The sequence below is a fragment of the Euleptes europaea genome, chromosome 4, assembly GCF_029931775.1.
Source record: "Euleptes europaea isolate rEulEur1 chromosome 4, rEulEur1.hap1, whole genome shotgun sequence".
Classification (NCBI taxonomy): Eukaryota; Metazoa; Chordata; class Lepidosauria; order Squamata; family Sphaerodactylidae; genus Euleptes; species Euleptes europaea.
The window spans coordinates 15,927,528-15,947,129 of record NC_079315.1 but is presented as its reverse complement, the minus strand read 5'-3'; the positions used below and the strand labels follow the sequence as shown (position 1 = coordinate 15,947,129).

Genomic DNA, 19,602 nt, shown 5'->3' with positions numbered 1-19,602 from the left:
CAGCAGCAGTGTGGGATTTGGAGGCAACCCAGAGTCAATTTTGGGGTGCCAGAGTGTTCAAATCCCAGTTCCTTATTTAGGATACATCAGCACTTCGAACGGCCCAATCCTATGCATACTCTCCAAGATACTCGCATATTAATATAATACAACGAGGTGGAGGCACTGTAAAATCATTACAGCATTAACATTGAACCATCCCATGTCTCAGTTCTTCGCTGTTGCTTTTAACCCTATAGGCCAGGGGTGTCAAACACAAGGCCTGCAAGCTGGATCCAGCCCCTTGAGTGCTCTTATCCGGCCTGCAAGCAAGCCGAGGCAGCCACCCCCTCCAGTCCTGATCTGGTGAGGCTTGGCCCAATCCACCCAAGTGACATTTATGTCATATCCGGCCCTCGTAACAAATGAGCCCAAAAGCCCTGCCTTAAGCATTTCCCGTTGATGCAAAAATCATAGGTTTAGCCCACGAGCCAGCCACTCCCCCCAGTCCTGAGGTGTCAATGATCAAAGACTGATAAACTTAAAAAAATACTGTGTTATTGTGTTAAGCATGTTTGTATTTTAAGTAAAAAATAATATCATTAATTGGCTTCGCCTGTGTCTTCTATAAAGTTTGTATCTCCAGTACCCGGCCTTAAATTTTATGGTACACGTGGCCCGGCCTAGCCAAGTGACATCTATGTCATATCCAGCACTCGTATCAAATGAGTTCAACACCCCTGCTATAGGCTCTTTCCAATTGATCGTCTCTTTCCACCATCTCCCCGTTAACTTCCACTGCTGCAACAACTTTTATGTACCACTCAGCTCCCGCCAATACAGCCTTGCAGCTGTTCGCTCCCAGTCCTTTGATCTACCATCCAGATGCTTCCGCTCACCTCCTCGCTGCCATCGTCCCGCCCCCTCGCCTACAGCTTCGTAGCCAATAGCTCTGCTTCTTGCTGTCCTGAGACCAATCTGATTCATTGCTGATCTCACGTGACCATCAGCATTTACTTGGGATTCATCGTCAGCTTCCTAAAAGAGAGGGAGATCTCCTTTCCAGCATTTTTGCGCTTGCTCTTGTTTTCTAGGGAAACGTTACAAAGGGAGCTTTGGCTATTGTCTAGCGCTGCAGCCTGGAAACAAACCTCACTGAATGCAATAGGACTTACTTTTGAGTAAATATGCATCACTTTGGGTTGCGCGGTACATTGTATGAGAATTATAAGAATTCCTGTCTTATAAAATTTTAATGTAAAAGCTTTGATTAAAAACGTTACATATAACGTTTGTATACATCACTTTGGGTTGCACGGTACATTGTATGAGAATTGTGTGTCTGGTTTTGCTCTTATAATTTTTTAAAATGTAAAAGCGTTGATTAAAAATGTTACATGTAAAAGTACGCAGCAAACACTTGAAGATCGTTTAAAATTAAGCAATTAGTTGTACTGATTTTTTAAAAGGATGTTTATAATATTATTAAAAATAAAAGCATACTCCTTTATTCCACAACACTCCAGTATCAAGAATACAATGGGTATCACAATGCCCTTTATCTCTGGCACCAAATTCCAGATTCCCTGATTTTAGAAAACTTGTTTGTGAGTTTTGATGAACTGGTTTTGTGGCAAAGTTTAAAATCTCACTTGCCGACAAATTGGTGAGCTTCTGATTGTTAATCTGTGCAACCTGAGCTGAAATATTTTTATTCAGAAGTATCATTGGTTCTTTCTTGACATTAAGCTTCCTAAGTATACATGTACAGATAGGCTGGCAGCCTTAACTAATCATTATTAATCCTGAAGTACCCATTAAACCAAACTTGGGCCCATTTTAGCATAGCAGAGTATAAGGGGAAACTAGTTCATATCTAATTGCCTGGTCCTATGCAGAGTTAGGTGTGGCCACTGAAATTAAGCACACCTAACTCCGCATCAGATCAGGCTGCAAGTAGTTATTTGGTTACTCCACCTTCATGATTTACTCCTCCCACTGCAAACCTTCCAAGAACAGATTTAGGCCTAGTCTCTTCATGCAGCACAAAGAAATATGATGGTCTACCCCATTTCAGACTATAGGTGCATTTCAACAGTGAATGTGCCTCCAATTAAAAAAAAAACTCCCCGCAAACAGAAAACTAGTTCACAAGGGAGACAGGTTTCTAAACCAGTTTTTTTTTGCTTACAATGCTAGCCTTCTATTTGCAAGATTTTACCATAAAGAAGCGTTCAGAAATCAGATTTCTCACATGTAATCTAAAGCGATCCAAGCCCATTCCCCCCCTCCTTAGTGCTCTAGCATCTTGTTTCCACTTCATCCTGCTATGTGTCTCGACCAGGACATAGTTGTGTGCGTTGCTGAGCTAGGCAGACTGAAGCCCACAAAATCAATGGTATTAAACATGGTCTGACTCCGCAAAGAACTGCAGCCCTAAGTTCTGGTGGGCAACTGTGTTTCTCTCGCTGCACCTGATAAAGTCCATTTCACGGGACTCAGCTATTTTACCATTCCCCTCATTATGCAGCTGATACTTCAGTTGGAAATGGCAAATCACAATTCCTTTATCTACGGTTTGCTACCCAAGTCAGATCCCTAAATCGGCAGCGTTCCACCCTGGCAAACTGGTTGTGTGGATCACCAATCTTGCAAAGATAATAATACGGCTGTTGCAAGCTTAGAATTTGTGAATGTTTTTATTTTATGGGGATAGCCTAAAAGTGGTACGGGGTGGGGGGGAGCTACAACCTATGACAAAAGAATGGTAAAACTTCTTAACAACTGTTGATGTCTCCTCAATTGAGCTTCACTTGTTGGGAAATGGCTGTGTGTACGGGAGAAGAAACAGGAGTTGAAATGTCTAGCAGAGACAAAAAAGCAAACACACTCCACTGTGAGTTGAATGAAGCACCTTGGGGTGCAGGCTCTCTCTCCTGGATATGATGGGGATAAGCAGAGTAGCTGCCCTGCAGGTAGGTTTTCTCTTGGTCTCTACCAGTATATTTGTGAATATGGCAAGCACAATAAAAAGTAGCATAGGATTCTTGCTCTCTTTCAAAGGGAACCTTCCCAGGTGAATGCTGGCCCCTTGAACTTTGCTGCTCTAAGAAGTGGAGGGCATATAACTAGGACAGTCCATGCCTTCCCCCTCCCGCCTCCTTAACATCTATAGCTAGTTTGATTACTAGAGGGGGGGACGGACAACTTACTGCTTGTTGGTTTGCCCTTACTTGGCCCTGTGTACCAGATATACCACTGAGTGGTACTTATGTACTAACATACTCTGAGTATAGAAATTGTTGACATCTACGGGGCTTTTGCTATTGTATAAATTGTTTTAGTGTATTTATTAAATTTAACATGTTTGACTTTGTTGTTAGCAGCTCTGAACCCGGCTCTGCCAGGGAGAGCAGGATAAAAGAATTTTAAGTAAATAAATAACAATGTACCAAACACAACCAAGGTCAGATTTGCTTTTCAACAATTCCTACCGAGATCTGGGCAGGTCAGCTTCTCTGCCCTAACCCAGCAGCTGCTTGAAGCATCACAATGAGTGTGTCAATGCGTTGCTTGGGTCTGGCTTTCTCTTAGCCACTGGCAGCGTGAGAGGAGGGAAAGGCCGTAAATTACATCTGTCACTGCCTCCCAGATTTGGGCTGCGTCCAGCTGTGGCTTACAAAGTATCAATGCTGTTGCTGTAGTATAAACACGCATTCAAAGCCTAAGAAAGCACTTGTGATTGTGTTTTACAATTAAAAAACCTCCACTGCATTCTGCCTACAAACTATTTTCCCACACTGTATCAACAGATTATTCCTTTGATTGGATCTTGTTTTGCAGTGGCCACTCTTTGGACCATCATCCCCGAGGAAGGGCTGCCATCCTCCTAAGAGCTCTCCTGAAATTACAAGTGATCTCCAGACTACAGAAATCAACTCCCGTGCAGGGGGGGCTGTGGCTCAGTGGTAGAGCCTCTGCTTGGCATGCCGAAGGCCCCAGGTTCAATCCCCGGCACCTCCAGTTAAAGGGGCTAGGCAGGTAGGTGATGTGAAAGTCCTCTGCCCAAGACCCTGGAGAGCTGCTGCCAGTCTGAGTAGGCAATACTGACTTTGATGGACCAAGGGTCTGATTCAGTATAAGGCATCTTCATGCGTTCATAAACGCCAGCTCTGAAAAATGGAGTAGGATGTTACTAGGAAGACTATATTTATGGGGTGGTTTGCCATTGCCTTCCCCAGTAGTCTACACTTTAATCCCAACAAACACATGAGCGGCAGATGCTAATCTGGTGAACCGGGTTGGTTTCCCCACTCCTCCGCATGAAGCCAGCTGGGTAACCTTGGGCTAGTCACAGCTCTTTTAGAGCTCTCTCAGCCCTACCTACCCTCCCCTGTTGTGGGGAGGGGAAAGGAGGGTGGATTGTAAGCCAGTTTGATTCTTCCTTAATTGGTAGAGAAAGTTGGCATATAAAAACCAACTCTTCTACTACAAAACTGGGGCTGCAGTAGAAAGTGCTGAGGGAGATGGGATCTTTGTATGTTTGTCTTTGTTTAGTCAAAGTCCTGTGTGTGTGTGAAGTGCCGTCAAGTCGCAGCTGACTTATGGCGACCCCTTATGGGGTTTTCAAGGCAAGAGACTAACAGAGGTGGTTTGCCAGTGCCTTCCTCTGCACAGCAACCCTGGCATTCCTTGGTGGTCTCCGATCCAAATACTAACCAGGGCTGACCCTGCTTAGCTTCCGAGATCAGGCTAGCCTGGGCCATCCATGTCAGGGCTTTAAATTAATAGGCTCTGCTATTTTACATGTCGGTTTAATTGCGGGACTGCTGAATTACAACTAATAATGAAGCTCAAGACAATGCATTCTCCTGGATTGAACAGAGATCTGGAATTCCTGTCTCATTACCAATGCTAACTTCTCCAGGCCTACTATCCCTCTGCACATCACACCTAATCCAATCACACCTGCTAATATCATTTACTTGCTTTTGACATTTGCATCGTCATTGTGTGTCTAATTCACTCTTCTCTACTTAAGGATAGATGGAATCACATTCTAGCTGTATCTGAAGAAGTGAGCTGCGGCTCACGAAAGCTCACACCCTGCCAGCTAGGGTTGCCAACCTCCAAGTACTATCTGGAGATCTTCTGCCATTACAACGGATCCCCAGCCGAGAGATCAATTCCCCTGGAGAAAATGGCTGCTTTGGCAATTGGACTCTATGGCATTGGAGCCCCTCCTCTCCCCAAACCCCGCCCTCCTCGGGCTCCGCCCCCAATATCTCCAGGTATTTCCCAACCTGGAGCTGGCAACCCTAACTCTGGCTCTTTTCTATTGCTATTGGCCGGCTAACAGGGCTATTCACCGTGACTGGGGTTTTAACACGCTGCGAGATGCCCCAGGATATACCTCAATTGTTCAAATAAAGAGACAATAATACGCCTAAAACAATCCCACGTCTTCTTTCAGGCGCTCCTCGGAAGTCGCTAAAGAACTCGACCTACCAGGCAGGAAACCTCGTGGGCCACGCCAGCCGCTTCCTTGTGAGCACGAGGGCTATCCCCCGTTGCCTTGTGGGACTTGTAGGCTTCCGCTTTCCCCGCCGCGCGGAAGAGAAGCCTTCGCCGCCAAAGGGGGCTGCGCGCGCTGAGCCTGATGGGATCAGTAGTTTCCGGGCGATGACTGGCCACGCGAAGAGGGGGCGATTGGCTCCGCCTCGGGCCTGCGTCACCGTCCTCTCGGAACGCCGTCGAATAGCAACGGCCGACGGCAAGGGGAGGGGGCGGTCTTTCCGCGGAAGGGGGCGGGGCTCCCGCGGATAAGAAAAAACTCCCCGGATGCTGCCGAGCCTAAGACCGGCTCGGAACTTTCCAGAAAAGTCGCGATTGTCTGCCGCTATCAACGGCCGCCGCGAACCAGGGCCCGGGTTCGGCTTGGTGTGGAGGAGCGGGGCGGGGAGGCTGAAGACGGGTTTTCCCCCCTCGGCCTACAGCGCGCGGTGAGTGACGGCGGCGGCAAGAAAAGAGCCGCTTTTCCCTCAGAGCGGGAACCGGCGGGCGCTCGCGAGGGGTGGGGGAGGGGTGAACTGTGGCGCGCGCCTGGTCAGGTGACCCCGGTTGTCCGGGGGGGGGGGAAAGAGGATATAGCTTTAAGGAAACGGAGGGGAGGCCGGAGGTGGGGGAGGGGAAATGAGGGGGAGGGGAAATGGGGCTGGGGAAGGAGGGGGGAGGGGAAATGAGGGGGAGGGGAAATGGGGCCGGCGGGGGGAGAGTGGGCGGTCTAGCTGGGGGGGGGGGTTTGGAGGTGACATTGACCACGTGAAGCTTATCCCCAAAGTGTGTCTTTATTATTTTTATTATCGTTATTATTACTGTGTGTGTGGTTGGGTGGAGGGAGAACGCAGAAGCGCCCTTTGTTTGTGAAGTGTGTAGAAATGGGGTGGGGGGGTCGCCCTGCTGTTGGTTTTGTAAGGCGAGGGCAATAGGGTCGTTATTTTTTTTTTTAAGGGAAGTCATCCCTTCCACGATAAGGGGAGGGGCCGTGGCTCAGTTTGTAGAGCATCTGCTTGGCACGCAGAAGGTCCCAGGTTCAATCCCAGGCATCTCCAGTTAAAGGGACTAGGCAAGGAGGTGATGGGAAAGACCCCTGCCTGAGACCCTGGAGAGCCGTGGGGAGGGGCCGTGGCTCAGTGGCAGAGCCTCAGCTTGGCATGCAGAAGGTCTCAGGTTCAATCCCAGGCATCTCCAGTTAAAGGGACTAGGCAAGGAGGTGATGGGAAAGACCCCTGCCTGAGACCCTGGAGAGCCGTGGGGAGGGGCTGTGGCTCAGTGGCAGAGCATCTGCTTGGCACGCAGAAGGTCCCAGGCTCAATCTCAGGCATCTCCAGTTAAAGGGACTAGGCAAGGAGGTGATGGGAAAGACCTCTGCCTGAGACCCTGGAGAGCCACTGCCGGTCTGAGTAGACAATACTGACTTTGATGACCCTTAATGGTCTGATTCAGTATGAGGTGGCTTCATGTGTTCATCTGATTGTCAACCCTATAAGGAGGTGTCTCTGTAGGTGGGAAAGGAAGTAGAAGGGGGCGGGGAGCAGATGGGCACACTGGGCCTAGTTTGCTATTTTAAGGGTTTTTTTGGGGGGGTAAGCTGATTTGTCACATCATTGTGTTAAAAACAAATGGGATGCTCTGTTTTGCTTCATTAAGAGTAAGATGGTTTTGTCTGGTTGGAGGTGCTCTTGGGGTGTGTGAAGGGATGGGGAGGGTCTGTTGGGTTTTTGTCTGGATGGTTCCCTGTGTTTTCTGGAAGCAGTTTTTTCGTCTGTCCTTATTTCTCTTCTTTTTTCCCTTCCCTGCAAAAGATATCACTGGCAAGATGGTGAAGGAGACCACATATTATGATGTGCTTGGGGTCAAGCCTAATGCCTCCCAAGAGGAACTGAAGAAAGCCTATAGGAAGCTGGCGCTGAAATACCATCCTGACAAGAATCCTAATGAGGGTGAAAAGGCAAGTGTGTAAGACATACCAGCAGAGATGTTATGCGCTGTTCATTATCCCCTGGGGTAATACAGTAGAGGATGTTGTGGCGTTGGGGAGGCTATTCAGAGCCCTACCTTGCCAGGTAGTCATGACTATATGAGGGGGTGGGAGGCGACCACACACTTGTCTTCCGATCTCTTTGGAGGAAAGGCAAGATGAAAACATAGTCAATATTGTTTGCTATAATGGTTGGGAACTTGAATTGCAGATCAGTTACCACTCAAAAACCTTTAATCTTCCTCTGTATGATACAGAATGAGAGCCAGTGTGGTGCAGTGGTTAAAGTGTCGGACTAGGATATGGGAAACCCAAGTTCGAATCCCTGCTCTGCCATGGAAACTTGCTGGGTGACCTTGGGCCAGTCACACATTTTGAGCCCCGACCCTGGCAAGTATTTGTATGTGAGACCTCCAAGGAATACCAGGGGCATGACGTGGAGCCAGGCAATGGCAGGCCACCTCTGAACGTCTCATTCCTTGGAAACCCTACGGGGGTCATCATAAGTCAGCTGTGACTTGATGGCAAAAAGAGAGTGGTTAAGAGGTGGTAAATGTGGCCTCTTCCAGTTCCAATTTATTCAATGTTACGGTCCTTAGACCAAACATAAAATGTTTGCAAGTGCATTGTCTTACTCAAACTGGCAGTATAAAACACTACCGTTTGCTTAAAACACTATACAAAATATTACTCTTTAAAAACTGGCCATCAATATAAAATTAAACAATCAATCAACTCTACAACTTTTCATTTCTATATAGATTTCCTATGATTAAATACTATTCTACAAAACTTGGCCACTAACTTTGTTACATGAGAAAAGTCATCCTTAAGAAGGATGTTAACTCTAACAAATTCAGGATAACCAGTGCTCTTTCTTAAAAGAGGGCCAAGAATCTTCTCCCTGTCCTCCCTATAGTAACCACACCTAAGGACATGTGGCCTCTTCCACCCATCCAATATGCCTATTAGACAAGTGGGGCTTTGATCCTGATCAAAAGAAGAACCCAGAAGGGTGCGTGGTGATGGTGGTTCTCCAAGGAAACCCTGTAGATCCAAGTGTGCTAGATGTAAAAACTGTCTATCCATGAAATTTTAAGAAATAATATATGGCTACCTGATAAAATTTGTATCCAATGACTACTGGAAGATAGTAACCCACAAACTTCGAGATGTGTGGCCAAATTTTGTGTTGCTATATATAAGGCCCGAAAGGATGCAATTTACAAATGGGTAAAATTTGACAGATAAATATTTTAGAAGCTAACTTATTTACCTCTTTAGATATGGGATTTTATTGATATATTTTATTTTGTGGACTCTTTGTCTGACTGATACTGTTTTTATTACAAATTTATGTTACTTCTGATCAGATGTGTTCTATTTTTTGGTCAAATGACTGTAAAATAAAAACTGACTGACTGATGTAAAAACTGCAACATGATTTTAACGTTTCTAATCGACCTTAAAATAGCATGAGCATCCACAATGGCCAGTGGACCAGTCCAGCACCTGTTCATTACTTTTGCTTTTGTCACCATCTTGTGAGTAGCAAGCGCCATTAAGATTACTCAGAGGGCGTAGGTGATGCCCTTGGCTTTTTCCCCCTAGGCGCCCGGATAGTTTTTCAAAGTGTCACAGCGTTAAGGTCTGTGTCACTTCCCAGCTTGGTTTTAAGCTTCATTAAAGGGCCAAGCTGGCAGACGAAAATGAAATTGCAAACGCAGAAGATTTCCTCCTCCATCTCATTCTGAGGTCAGCTAGAATGAACTCGTCTAGGAAGTGAATCGGCTTGTCACTGTGTTCTAATTTAAAATGGTGGCAAAGGCAGGAACCACTAGGGCGCCTCAACCTTGCTAATTGCACTTTGAGCTGGATTCTTGCTGCTAGTCCCAAATGTATATCCTCTTCCCCAGCACGTGACAAACTTTGAAACTTCTTCTTGGTATGTGGGCGTGTTGTTATGTTAGTACTAGTTTTAGCATGTGACTTGTACTTTGTAATAGCCAGGTTGGCTAGTATTCAAAGAGGGAGCCGTTAGTAACACTTCTAAATGAATGTAGCCATGATTTGCTACATCACCTTTAATCTGTTGTTTGAAGTCGTTTGCGATTTAAAAGGCTCAGATTGTTTTAGAACTTGCACACGTGTCAGCTGTTGCTTAAAAATTAGCCATCTTTCAATAGTTCCATTATGACCACTTTAGTTTCCTGGTGTGTTGTTTTCAGATTTTGCGTTGGACCAGCGTTGGCTGCAAGCAACCTTTTATACAAAAGTCAAGTAATGTTTATGTAAACATTCTGAAATATGTTTTGATTTTTTTTATCTTGCAGTTTAAGCAGATCTCTCAAGCTTATGAAGTACTTTCTGACACCAAGAAAAGAGAATTGTATGATAAAGGTGGTGAGCAAGCTATAAAGGAGGGCGGTAGCGGAGGTGGCTTTGGATCACCTATGGATATCTTTGACATGTTTTTTGGAGGAGGTGGAAGAATGCAAAGGGAGAGGAGAGGTGAGGTATAACATTATGTGCAAGTGATTGTGATTGTAATAGCAATCTTGACATTGTATCTCTTGGGCCAGCTGGAATAAGGTGTCTTCACCCCCACGTTATGTTGGTTGATGAGCTGAGCACACACACACCCTGCTAGAAGAAGAGTTGATTTTTATATGCCGACTTTCTCTACCACTTAAGGGAGACTCAAACCGGCTTACAATCACCTTCCCCACAATAGACACCCTGTGAGGTAGGTGGGGCTAAGAGAGCTCTAACAGAGTTGTGTCTTGCCCAAGGTCACCCAGCTGGCTTTGTGTGTAGGAGTGGGGAAACAAATCCAGTTCACTAGATTAGCCTCCGCCACTCATGTGGAGGAGTGGAGAATCGAACCCGGTTCTCCAGATTAGACTCCACTGCTCCAAACCACCGCTCCTAACCACTACACCACGCTGGCCTCAGTTTGATGCCGTGCAACAGATGCTGTGGTAGCCTTTGTGGAGCTTGGCAGTTGTTGGGGCTGCTGTTATCTGGCTTGTTGTTATCCAGGCAGCTCTGTTAACCAGCATCTGTCATAGATGGCAATGCAAATCCCACTTCAGTTAACGTAACAATTTTTGCAGCTGTCTGCCACCCATTCCTTGTGCTAGGGGATGTCACGTTTGTAATCTAGTAGCTAGCAGTATGCCTAGGACGGACTGTTTCTACGCTTCCCGGTCACTGCAGTCAGCCATACAGACCACTGCTGACCCACTCCCTCACTTGATGCCTTGTCTTTTGCTGGATGTGCAGCTCATGGCAAGAGTGGCTGAGAATTTGGCACCCTCGGAGATCCTGAGGAGTGCAGTGGTACCCACCTGGTAGCAGCTAAGTCTGCCTAAGATCAGCCACAAGTGCAGCTTCCGGGCCCGATAGCCCCCACCCTCCCCCAGATCTCATGGAGGCTGCTTCCCTGGCTTGACTTTGGAGTAAAGTAAGATGAAGCTAGTCTGTAACAGTATCTGACGTGCTTTTTATTAAGAGCAGATATGCTGCTTTAATAGTGTTTTCATGATCCTGGTTCAGTTTTGCATATGGAGAAAAATACAGCAGTCATTGGAGCAAAGTTCTGTTAACTGACACATTTGAATAGCAAGCACATTTGAATAACTAACAGCACCCATTTCCCACAGGTGCCAGATCACAAAGCCGCTAGTGTACTTCAAACTCTTAGGCACTGCCATTAACCAATGTAGTCTAGTTAAGCCTCAGATACACATTTTACGCTGTGAGATGTTGAAGAAGAGTTGGTTTTTATGTGCCGACTTTCTCTACCACTTAAGGCAGAATCAAACCGGCTTACAATCACCTTTCCCTCCCCACAACAGACACCCTGTGAGGTAGGTAAGGCTGAGAGAGCTCTATCAGAGCTTCTATCAGAGAAAAGAGAATTGTATGATAAAGGTGGTGAGCAAGCTATAAAGGAGGGCGGTAGCGGAGGTGGCTTTGGATCACCTATGGATATCTTTGACATGTTTTTTGGAGGAGGTGGAAGAATGCAAAGGGAGAGGAGAGGTGAGGTATAACATTATGTGCAAGTGATTGTGATTGTAATAGCAATCTTGACATTGTATCTCTTGGGCCAGCTGGAATAAGGTGTCCTCACCCCCACGTTATGTTGGTTGATGAGCTGAGCACACACACACCCTGCTAGAAGAAGAGTTGATTTTTATATGCCGACTTTCTCTACCACTTAAGGGAGACTCAAACCGGCTTACAATCACTTTCCCCACAATAGACACCCTGTGAGGTAGGTGGGGCTAAGAGAGCTCTAACAGAGTTGTGACTTGCCCAAGGTCACCCAGCTGGCTTTGTGTGTAGAAGTGGGGAAACAAATCCAGTTCACCAGATTAGCCTCCGCCGCTCATGTGGAGGAGTAGGGAATCAAACCCGGCTCTCCAGATCAGATTCCACCACTCCAAACCACCGCTCTTAACTGCTACACCATGTTGGGCTACAGGATCATACTTATGTGTTTTCACACCATAGTTTGAGCAGTTCCACTCCAATCAGCGCGAAAGGACAGTAGTATACATTCCCCTGAGTTGGGGGCAGATGCAAGTCCCGACTCCTCAAACCTGCTTTTCTTTACAGGTAAAAATGTTGTTCATCAGTTGTCAGTAACATTAGAAGACCTGTACAACGGAGCGACACGAAAGCTTGCTCTACAGAAGAATGTGATTTGTGACAAATGTGAAGGTACGTTGATGCAGAAACTTCCATTTGTTCAAATTTAGGCAGAACATTCTACCGAGTTGGACCTAACTACATTTTTTAAAACATGGAAACGGCTACATGATGATCTTAGGTGCCTTTTCCCTTTGTATGCTGTTTTTTAGGCCGAGGCGGTAAGAAGGGTGCCGTGGAATGCTGCCTTAATTGCAGGGGGACAGGCATGCAAATAAGAATTCACCAGATAGGACCTGGAATGGTCCAGCAAATTCAGTCGGTGTGCATGGAATGTCAGGGTCATGGAGAGCGCATCAGTCCCAAGGATCGGTGCAAAAGCTGCAATGGAAGGAAGATTGTTAGAGAGAAGAAAATCCTGGAAGTTCATATTGATAAAGGTATGTCCGAGTGGCAGCTCCAAAGCTTTAAACCCAGAAAAAAAAGCAGTAATGTCACACATTGTTCTGGGAAAGTTTTAGTACCTAATAACACATGCTGTCTTGACATTACGAAGAACTTTCTAACAGAGCGGTTCCTCAGTGGAACAGGCTTCCTCGGGAGGTGGTAAGCTCTCCTTCCCTGGAGGTTTTTAAGAAGAGGCTAGATGGCCATCTGTCAGTTATGCTGATTCTATTAGGCAGATGATGAGAGGGAGGGCACCTTGGCCCTCTTCTGGGTATGGCTCACTGGGGCTGTGGGGGAGGGAGGTAGTTTGGAATTTGCAGGGGGTTGGACCAGATGACTCTGGTGGTCCCTTCCAACTCTGATTCTATGAATACGTGGGATTCTTGTATTGTTTATCAGTGTTTATGTGGTTCTCACAACAGGAATGAAAGATGGTCAAAAGATAACTTTTCACGGTGAAGGGGACCAAGAACCAGGGCTGGAACCTGGAGACATCATCATTGTCTTGGATCAAAAAGACCATTCTTTGTTTACGAGGTAAAGCTTGCGTGTTTGTTGCCAGACCCCAGGGCTTTTTTTCTGGCTCACTTGGGAAACTTAAGGAAGGTGCGCTTGGAGCAGGACCAAGATGGTAGCCAAGCTCATCTTTACTTCTAGATATACAGTGGCAACCCTCACCTAATAACAGATATAAAGACTACCTGTGTTTTCTGCTTACGATCCCAGTGCATGTGATCAGAACTGAAAGGCCTTTGCTGGAGTTTTGAAGAAATCCTCCCTCACACACCCTAGCTATGGTCGCCCACCTTCTTTTCTTTTCTGTGTTGCCTCCATGGCTACTTCTGTGTCCATTCCCATTTTGGAAGCAGTAGGCATAAGCCACCTTTTTTGGTCTTGCTCGCATATCTTGATCTCTTGCTGTACTAAAACCCTTGCCGTTTCTTGACATCTTGCTTTAGAGAAGAATCGTGAACACAAAGTCTCCGAAAGAAAGCTTGGATGTTTGGAAAGCCCTCAAATCAATGTTGTTACTCTGGGGATATGTAGGAGTGTGGTTACTGTTTCCCATTGGTTAAAAAAAGGTAAAGGTCCCCCGTCCAAGGACCGGTCATTCCTGACTCATGGGGTGACATCACATCCCCACATTTCCTAGGCAGATTTTGTTTACTGGGTGGTTTGCCAGTGCCTTCCCCAGTCATCTTTCCGTTACCCCCAGCAAGCTGGGTACTCATTTTACCGATCTCAGAAAGATGGAAGGCTGAGTCATCCTTGAGCCAGCTCCCTGAAACCAACTTCTGTCAGGTTCGAAGTCAGGTCGTGAGCAGAGCTTGGACTGCAGTACTGCAGCTTACCACTCTGCGCCACAGAGCTCCTGCCCATTGGTTACCTGCCCCCCAATGTGGTAGTAGTATCTACATGAGTTCTTAAGGCTACCCTAAACATTAATCCATGCTCCACATGGCTACAATAGCACTCGTCATCCACCTTGAATCCCCAGCATCCATTACTTGACAGACAGGTTCTGCGGAGCCACATGAAAGCCCCTGGCATCTAGTCAGAAGCAGCCATATCCATGTGGCAGTAGTAGGGGAAGGTAGAGAAGAAGAGTTGGTTTTTATATGCCGACTTTACCACCAGGGAGAATCAAACCAGCTTACAATCACCTTCCCCTCCCCACAACAGATGTTGGTGGGGCTGAGAGTGTGACTAGCCCAAGGTCACCCACCTAACTGTGTGTAGGAGTGGGGAATCAAACCCAGTTCCCCAGATTAGCCTCCGCCGCACATGTGGAGGAGTGGGGGATCAAACCCGGTTCCCCAGATCAGACTCCACTGCTCCAAACCACTGCTCTTAACCACTACACCATGCTGGTATCACTGTCCTTTTCCCTATTTCCTTACCAAAAACCTGCCGCCAATTTCACAAACGGCAACATTTTAAGACTGGTAGTATGATGTGTATTAAGGTACTGCATCTTTATGGCTTCAAACACATACTCCATGGCTCAGTGAAATATGGCCTAGTGCCGGTGCACAATGCAGCTGTAGTCTCCCTACCTTTTTTTGGGCAGGAAATGGTAAAACGTGGGATTAGTTTAGTGTATTGGTGTCACTTTATGAATTCTGATGGTTGCTCTTCTTCCTACGGCAATAAGTGCTTCCAAAACAAAAATGTGTGAAGACCAAGTTTCCATCCTGCCCTTTCTCCAGGGAGATCAGGGCAGCATATGTGGTTCTTGCACCCTCCATTTTATCCCTGCAACAACTGTGTGGTAGGTTAGGCAGAAAGACTGGTCTGAGATCATCCAGTGAGCTTCCATAGCTCCAAGTAGATATGAACCTCCGCCTCCCTGGTCCTGATTGAACACCTGGACTACAAAATTACTGTCGAAGGCTTTCACAGTCAGAGTTCATTGGTTCTTGTAGGTTATCCGGGCTGCGTAACTGTGGTTTTTCACTGTCCTTCAGTGTTACTCCTCTGAAGATGCCTGCCACAGCTGCGGGCGAAACGTCAGGAAAGAAAATACCAAGACCACGGTTACACAGCCCGGATAACCTACAAGAACCTACAAAATTACTGTTTGGGATGCAAGCTTCCGTCCTTTTACTTACATAGTACTCTTAACTCATTGAGCCATAGTTAGATGGGCCATTGTGGGGGCTGTTGGGTTGTACTCTTACCACAGCCCTAGCCTTCAACAGCAAAAACTATTTTTCTGCTTCTATAGGCGGGGTGAAGACCTGGTCATGAGCATGGATATTCAGTTGGTTGAGGCACTCTGTGGGTTCCAGAAACCGATTGCAATGCTGGATAATCGAACCATAATCATTACTTCTCACCCTGGTAAGTTTATACCCAGACTCTGTTGTTAAAATGTCTACCACTGATGGTAGAGCTTCAAGTAACAAATTCTTGGAATTAAGGTAAATGCAGTCCTTGCATAAATTAGCACTGTACAGCAGCTGTAAACTCACTGCGATCTGTAGAAATCTCCCCAAATCTAAGTACAAATTCTCAAGACATGAGAAGGCATAACTTATAGTGCAGTCTAAAAGCACAGTGGCCATAAAATTTGGCAATCATTGTGGAGGTGCACATTTAATCTCTCCGTCACTAGAGGAAGACATCTGCAGGTTACTGCTCCTGAGAGCCACGCAAATCAAATTGTGGATTTCTACTTTCCAGTGAGAAGGACCCCCCCCCCCCGCCCTGTCTTGAGTTCCAGTCCTGTCTGCTGTTGTGTAATTTTTTAACTCTTGCTTATTTCTTAGTGGTTTCGAGTGGCACAGCTTGGGCACTCTAGTGTCCCCTGACTGGTGTTCAGGGATGTGGGTGGCTGACACAGCCTGCAAGGAGCAAGTAAGGTGGAAGGTGATAGATCCACTCTGTGGGTGATGCCACCATTTTGCTAGTGAAGTCAGACTTAAGGGGTGAAACGACCTCATTCCAAGGGTCCAAATTGACAGAAAATGGCGCCACAGTTTGCAGGCGTTGTTTGCCATGATAAAAGGAAAACAACGGCCTGGATCCAGGTAGCTGCGAGTCAAAGGAAATAGCTGTTGCTCTTCTTACATAAGATCTTGTGCAAGAGTTCAATTCTAGATAGATTCTGTAGCAGTTCTCATAGCTTTCCTTGCACAAGCTGTTGTGCAAGACTGAGATTAGTTTTTACTTTTCCGATGAAGTATAAAATGGCCTTCTTGCGAACAGGCGAGACACTCCCTGTATTATGGTGTACCTCTGAATCCAGTGTAGAACATTAAGAATGGAAGCTGGGTCCTGTTAACACAAGGCCACTTGCAAAAGCAAACTGTGTCCCACCTTTCCCAGAAGAGGGAGGGGGGCTTTGCCTGACTCCCCTTTTTGCAGCCCCATCCCATGTTTTGTAACGTTTGTTCATGAGGCCCTGCTGATCCCCCAGCATCAGCTTTTGGGGGTTCACAAGGGGCTGCAGCTCTTCGACTTGACCTGTCTTGGACCAGCTTCCACTTCAACAACTGATGGCCTTTTAAAAATAATGTAAAACAGCATTTTACTATCTTTTTGTTTTATATTCAAGAATGACATCAGCTGTATTGAAGGGAAGATATAAGAAGGTCCCTATAGCAGAAAGGCTTGTGGGTCAGGGGATATAGGAACTTCAGAACCTGTCTTGATCCGCTGTTCCTTCTACCAAGAAGCCCGCACAAGGGTTCTTTCCCCTTTGCTTGACACTTTCCCTGACCAACCAGATGAGTTTCTGGCTAAGAAGCTCCTAACTGATGAAAAATCAGTTTATACTCTTGACAGCTAAATCCTGCACTGCAGCTATTAAAATACGTTGTACCCTGACAGGATAGGAGTAACAGAAATACTTTATTACTCAAAATATTAAGGGGGTCACACCAAGTTTTACGATGTATGAATAAAATTTATATAAACATGTAATATGTCATTTTTAGGCTTAGATTATTTGTAGTAGCAGGAGTAGCTGCTGTTGTGGTTTTCTTATTATCTGTTGTGGTTTTTGTTTTTTCTGCTGGTCAGTGACATATTAATAAATTATTATTATTATACAAGAACGAATTCTATTTTAAGTCGTCCTCTCTGTCGCATTTCATGTTATCTCCTAGATTATGAGCCATTCCAGCAGGGAGTTCTCACTTCATTGCACAGCATATTGCATTGGATCTGTCCTGTCAAAAACAACGGATGGTAGTGAGAGAATTCTGAATTAGGATAATAAATGATGGTACTTTTGCTTGTAGGTCAGATTGTCAAGCATGGCGATATTAAGTGTGTGCTGAATGAGGGCATGCCTATCTATCGCAGACCGTATGAAAAGGGCCGTCTGATCATTGAGTTCAAGGTAAGATACAGCTGAAGTGGTTGAAGATCAGAATAAACCTTGGGTTGGATCTGAACTAAACTTTTTCCTGCTGCCCTGAACTTTTCCTAGCATGACTGTCTTTTCCAGTGACTCTTGCCTATATATAGCATCGGGTTTTTTTTTAAGTCAAAGCTCTGTGCCAAGAAAATTACTTGTGTAAATGATGCAACTTAAACATGCTGCTTTAACTCTAAAACTTCTGGTCTCATAGCCACCAAACCACGTTTTGCAGAGAAAGAATGGTGTGTTAAGAGAAGACGGTTTTGTTTCCCTGATTACAGGTAATCTTTCCGGATAGTGGCTTCCTTTCTTCAGATAAGCTGTGCCTGTTGGAAAAGCTGCTGCCTCCAAGGGAAAACGTGGAAGAGACTGAAGACATGGACCAGGTAGAGTTGGTGGACTTTGACCCATCTCAGGAAAGGAGGCACCATTACAATGGAGAAGCTTACGAAGACGATGAGCACCATCCTAGAGGTGGCGTCCAGTGCCAGACAAGTTAGGAAGGCCCCCGCGAGCCCCCTCGTGCTCTGTCTCGTACGTACGTCCGTTGTGGATGAGTGAAGGACTGCAGTTGCTCAACTCTTAAACTTGCCATTGTCCCTGTAATCTTAAATAATAAGTTGTTTTTAAATCAGGTTTAACGAACTAAATCAGTAAAAGCTACTTCAATCAAGTAGGATGACGTTCATATTTCTATAACGCCTCCTGAGAAAATCCAGAAGCCAATTTGCTCTGGCTGGTTTTTTTGTGTTTTTGTTTTTAATTTTTGTGCATCGTAATTGTATTGTGTGCTAATGCACTGGCTTAGTATTCAGTGGTTTCTGTTTAGTATTAAATTATATTCCCTCTTAAGTATGCACATGTATTTATGATTCATGTTAAGATGTGAAATTAAAGGTTTTGTATAATCAGCTCCTACATATGTTGATGTGTTTTGGTTGTGTAGTTGTTTGGGACGTCACAACAACCACCCCCCCCCCCGCCACCGTGCTGGCTTTGCAGGAGAACCACTGAGCTTCAGATGCCCAGTGAAGCTTTTGTAGGAGGAAGTGATGATGTAGTGATGGGGAAAAAATAGATTGAAGAAACCCCCTGATGCCAAGAGTCTATAAGATGCACAAAGTATAGGTCAACACACTAATAATGCTGTGTATAAATACCTTTAAACCATTTATCTCAGTCAATTATAAACATGTATAGTTGGTGAAAATCCAAAGAAATTGACAAATGCATATGCAAAAAGTCCAAGAAGCACTTCTTCCTTAAAGCATACTTTGCAATCTAAAGTTCACTTCATAAGGTCTTCACACATTTACGGTGAAGAATCTACAGGAGCTTGTGAATTGCTGTGAAGTCGTTATGAAGTGAACTTTGGATTGCAAACAGTATGCTTTAAGGAAGAAGCGCTTCTTGGACTTTTTGCATATGTTTTTGTCGATTTCTTTGGATTTTCACCAACTATACACGTTTATAATTGACTAAGTAAGATTAATAGTTTAATGATATTTATACACAGCATTATTAGTGTGTTGACCTATACTGACTCTGTGCATTGTACCTTTAGGTATAGAGGTGTAATTTTATGGTTTAAGAGTCTATAAGATACTGCTATCGCCCCGTTAAGGTTTATCCTGGATCCTAGCATGATTAATGCAGTTCATTCTGTGTTCTGCTCATGTGGGGTGAAAACCAAAATGTCGAAGGCTTCCATGCAGGAGACACTTAACTCTTAATGTCCGTAACGTGGCTGAACAAAACTAGCACAAAACTTCCTTTTGTGCAAAGGTAGAAACTAACTTTAGTGTACAGTTGCACCCATGCTTGCTTTCAGGGCTTCTGAGTGACTAACACAAAAGAAACCTTAAACTGCCTGCATATGTACTTGAAAAAAAACCACCTCAACTTTGAGGTTCGTAGCCTGTTCCTGAATTAAGCTGCTGTAGGTTTTTGTGCAGTTTCTTAAAAGGGTTTTATACCCTTCAATATTGGCCAGTTCAGAATTTAAGCACATGGCTTGGGACAAGCTTGTGTCGCAGTTCATGCTTGGATTTCAGTGATGGAAGAACAACCGCTGTGCATACTTGCTGGCAAGGAGAGAGCTTAATAT

General features: G+C 45.4%; 1 protein-coding gene across 2 annotated transcripts; it reads left to right on the top strand.

Annotated features, from left to right (window-relative positions):
- The first annotated feature begins 7,347 nt into the window (after positions 1 to 7,347).
- Positions 7,348 to 18,029, top strand: DNAJA1 (DnaJ heat shock protein family (Hsp40) member A1). Of its 2 annotated transcripts, XM_056848298.1 has the most exons (8): positions 7,348 to 7,495; positions 9,859 to 10,030; positions 12,146 to 12,250; positions 12,391 to 12,618; positions 13,048 to 13,162; positions 15,354 to 15,469; positions 17,374 to 17,474; positions 17,777 to 18,029. In XM_056848298.1, the coding sequence occupies exons 1-8, from the start codon at positions 7,358 to 7,360 to the stop codon at positions 17,993 to 17,995; spliced, it is 1,194 nt and encodes a 397-aa protein (XP_056704276.1). In that variant the 5' UTR covers positions 7,348 to 7,357; the 3' UTR covers positions 17,996 to 18,029. The 2 variants fall into 2 exon arrangements, with proteins under 2 accessions (XP_056704276.1, XP_056704275.1); XM_056848297.1 differs by lacking the exons at positions 7,348 to 7,495; positions 9,859 to 10,030 and adding an exon at positions 11,438 to 11,566.
- Positions 18,030 to 19,602: the final 1,573 nt, after the last annotated feature.

Bases quoted from the DNA above. Each gene is read 5' to 3' on its own strand.
- DNAJA1 (XM_056848298.1), top strand. From the start codon at position 7,358: ATGGTGAAGGAGACCACATATTATGATGTGCTTGGGGTCAAGCCTAAT. The intron at 7,496-9,858 runs GTGTAAGACATA...TTGCAGTTTAAG, and splicing joins ATGAGGGTGAAAAGGCAAGT to CAGATCTCTCAAGCTTATGA. The intron at 12,251-12,390 runs GTACGTTGATGC...GCTGTTTTTTAG, and splicing joins GATTTGTGACAAATGTGAAG to GCCGAGGCGGTAAGAAGGGT.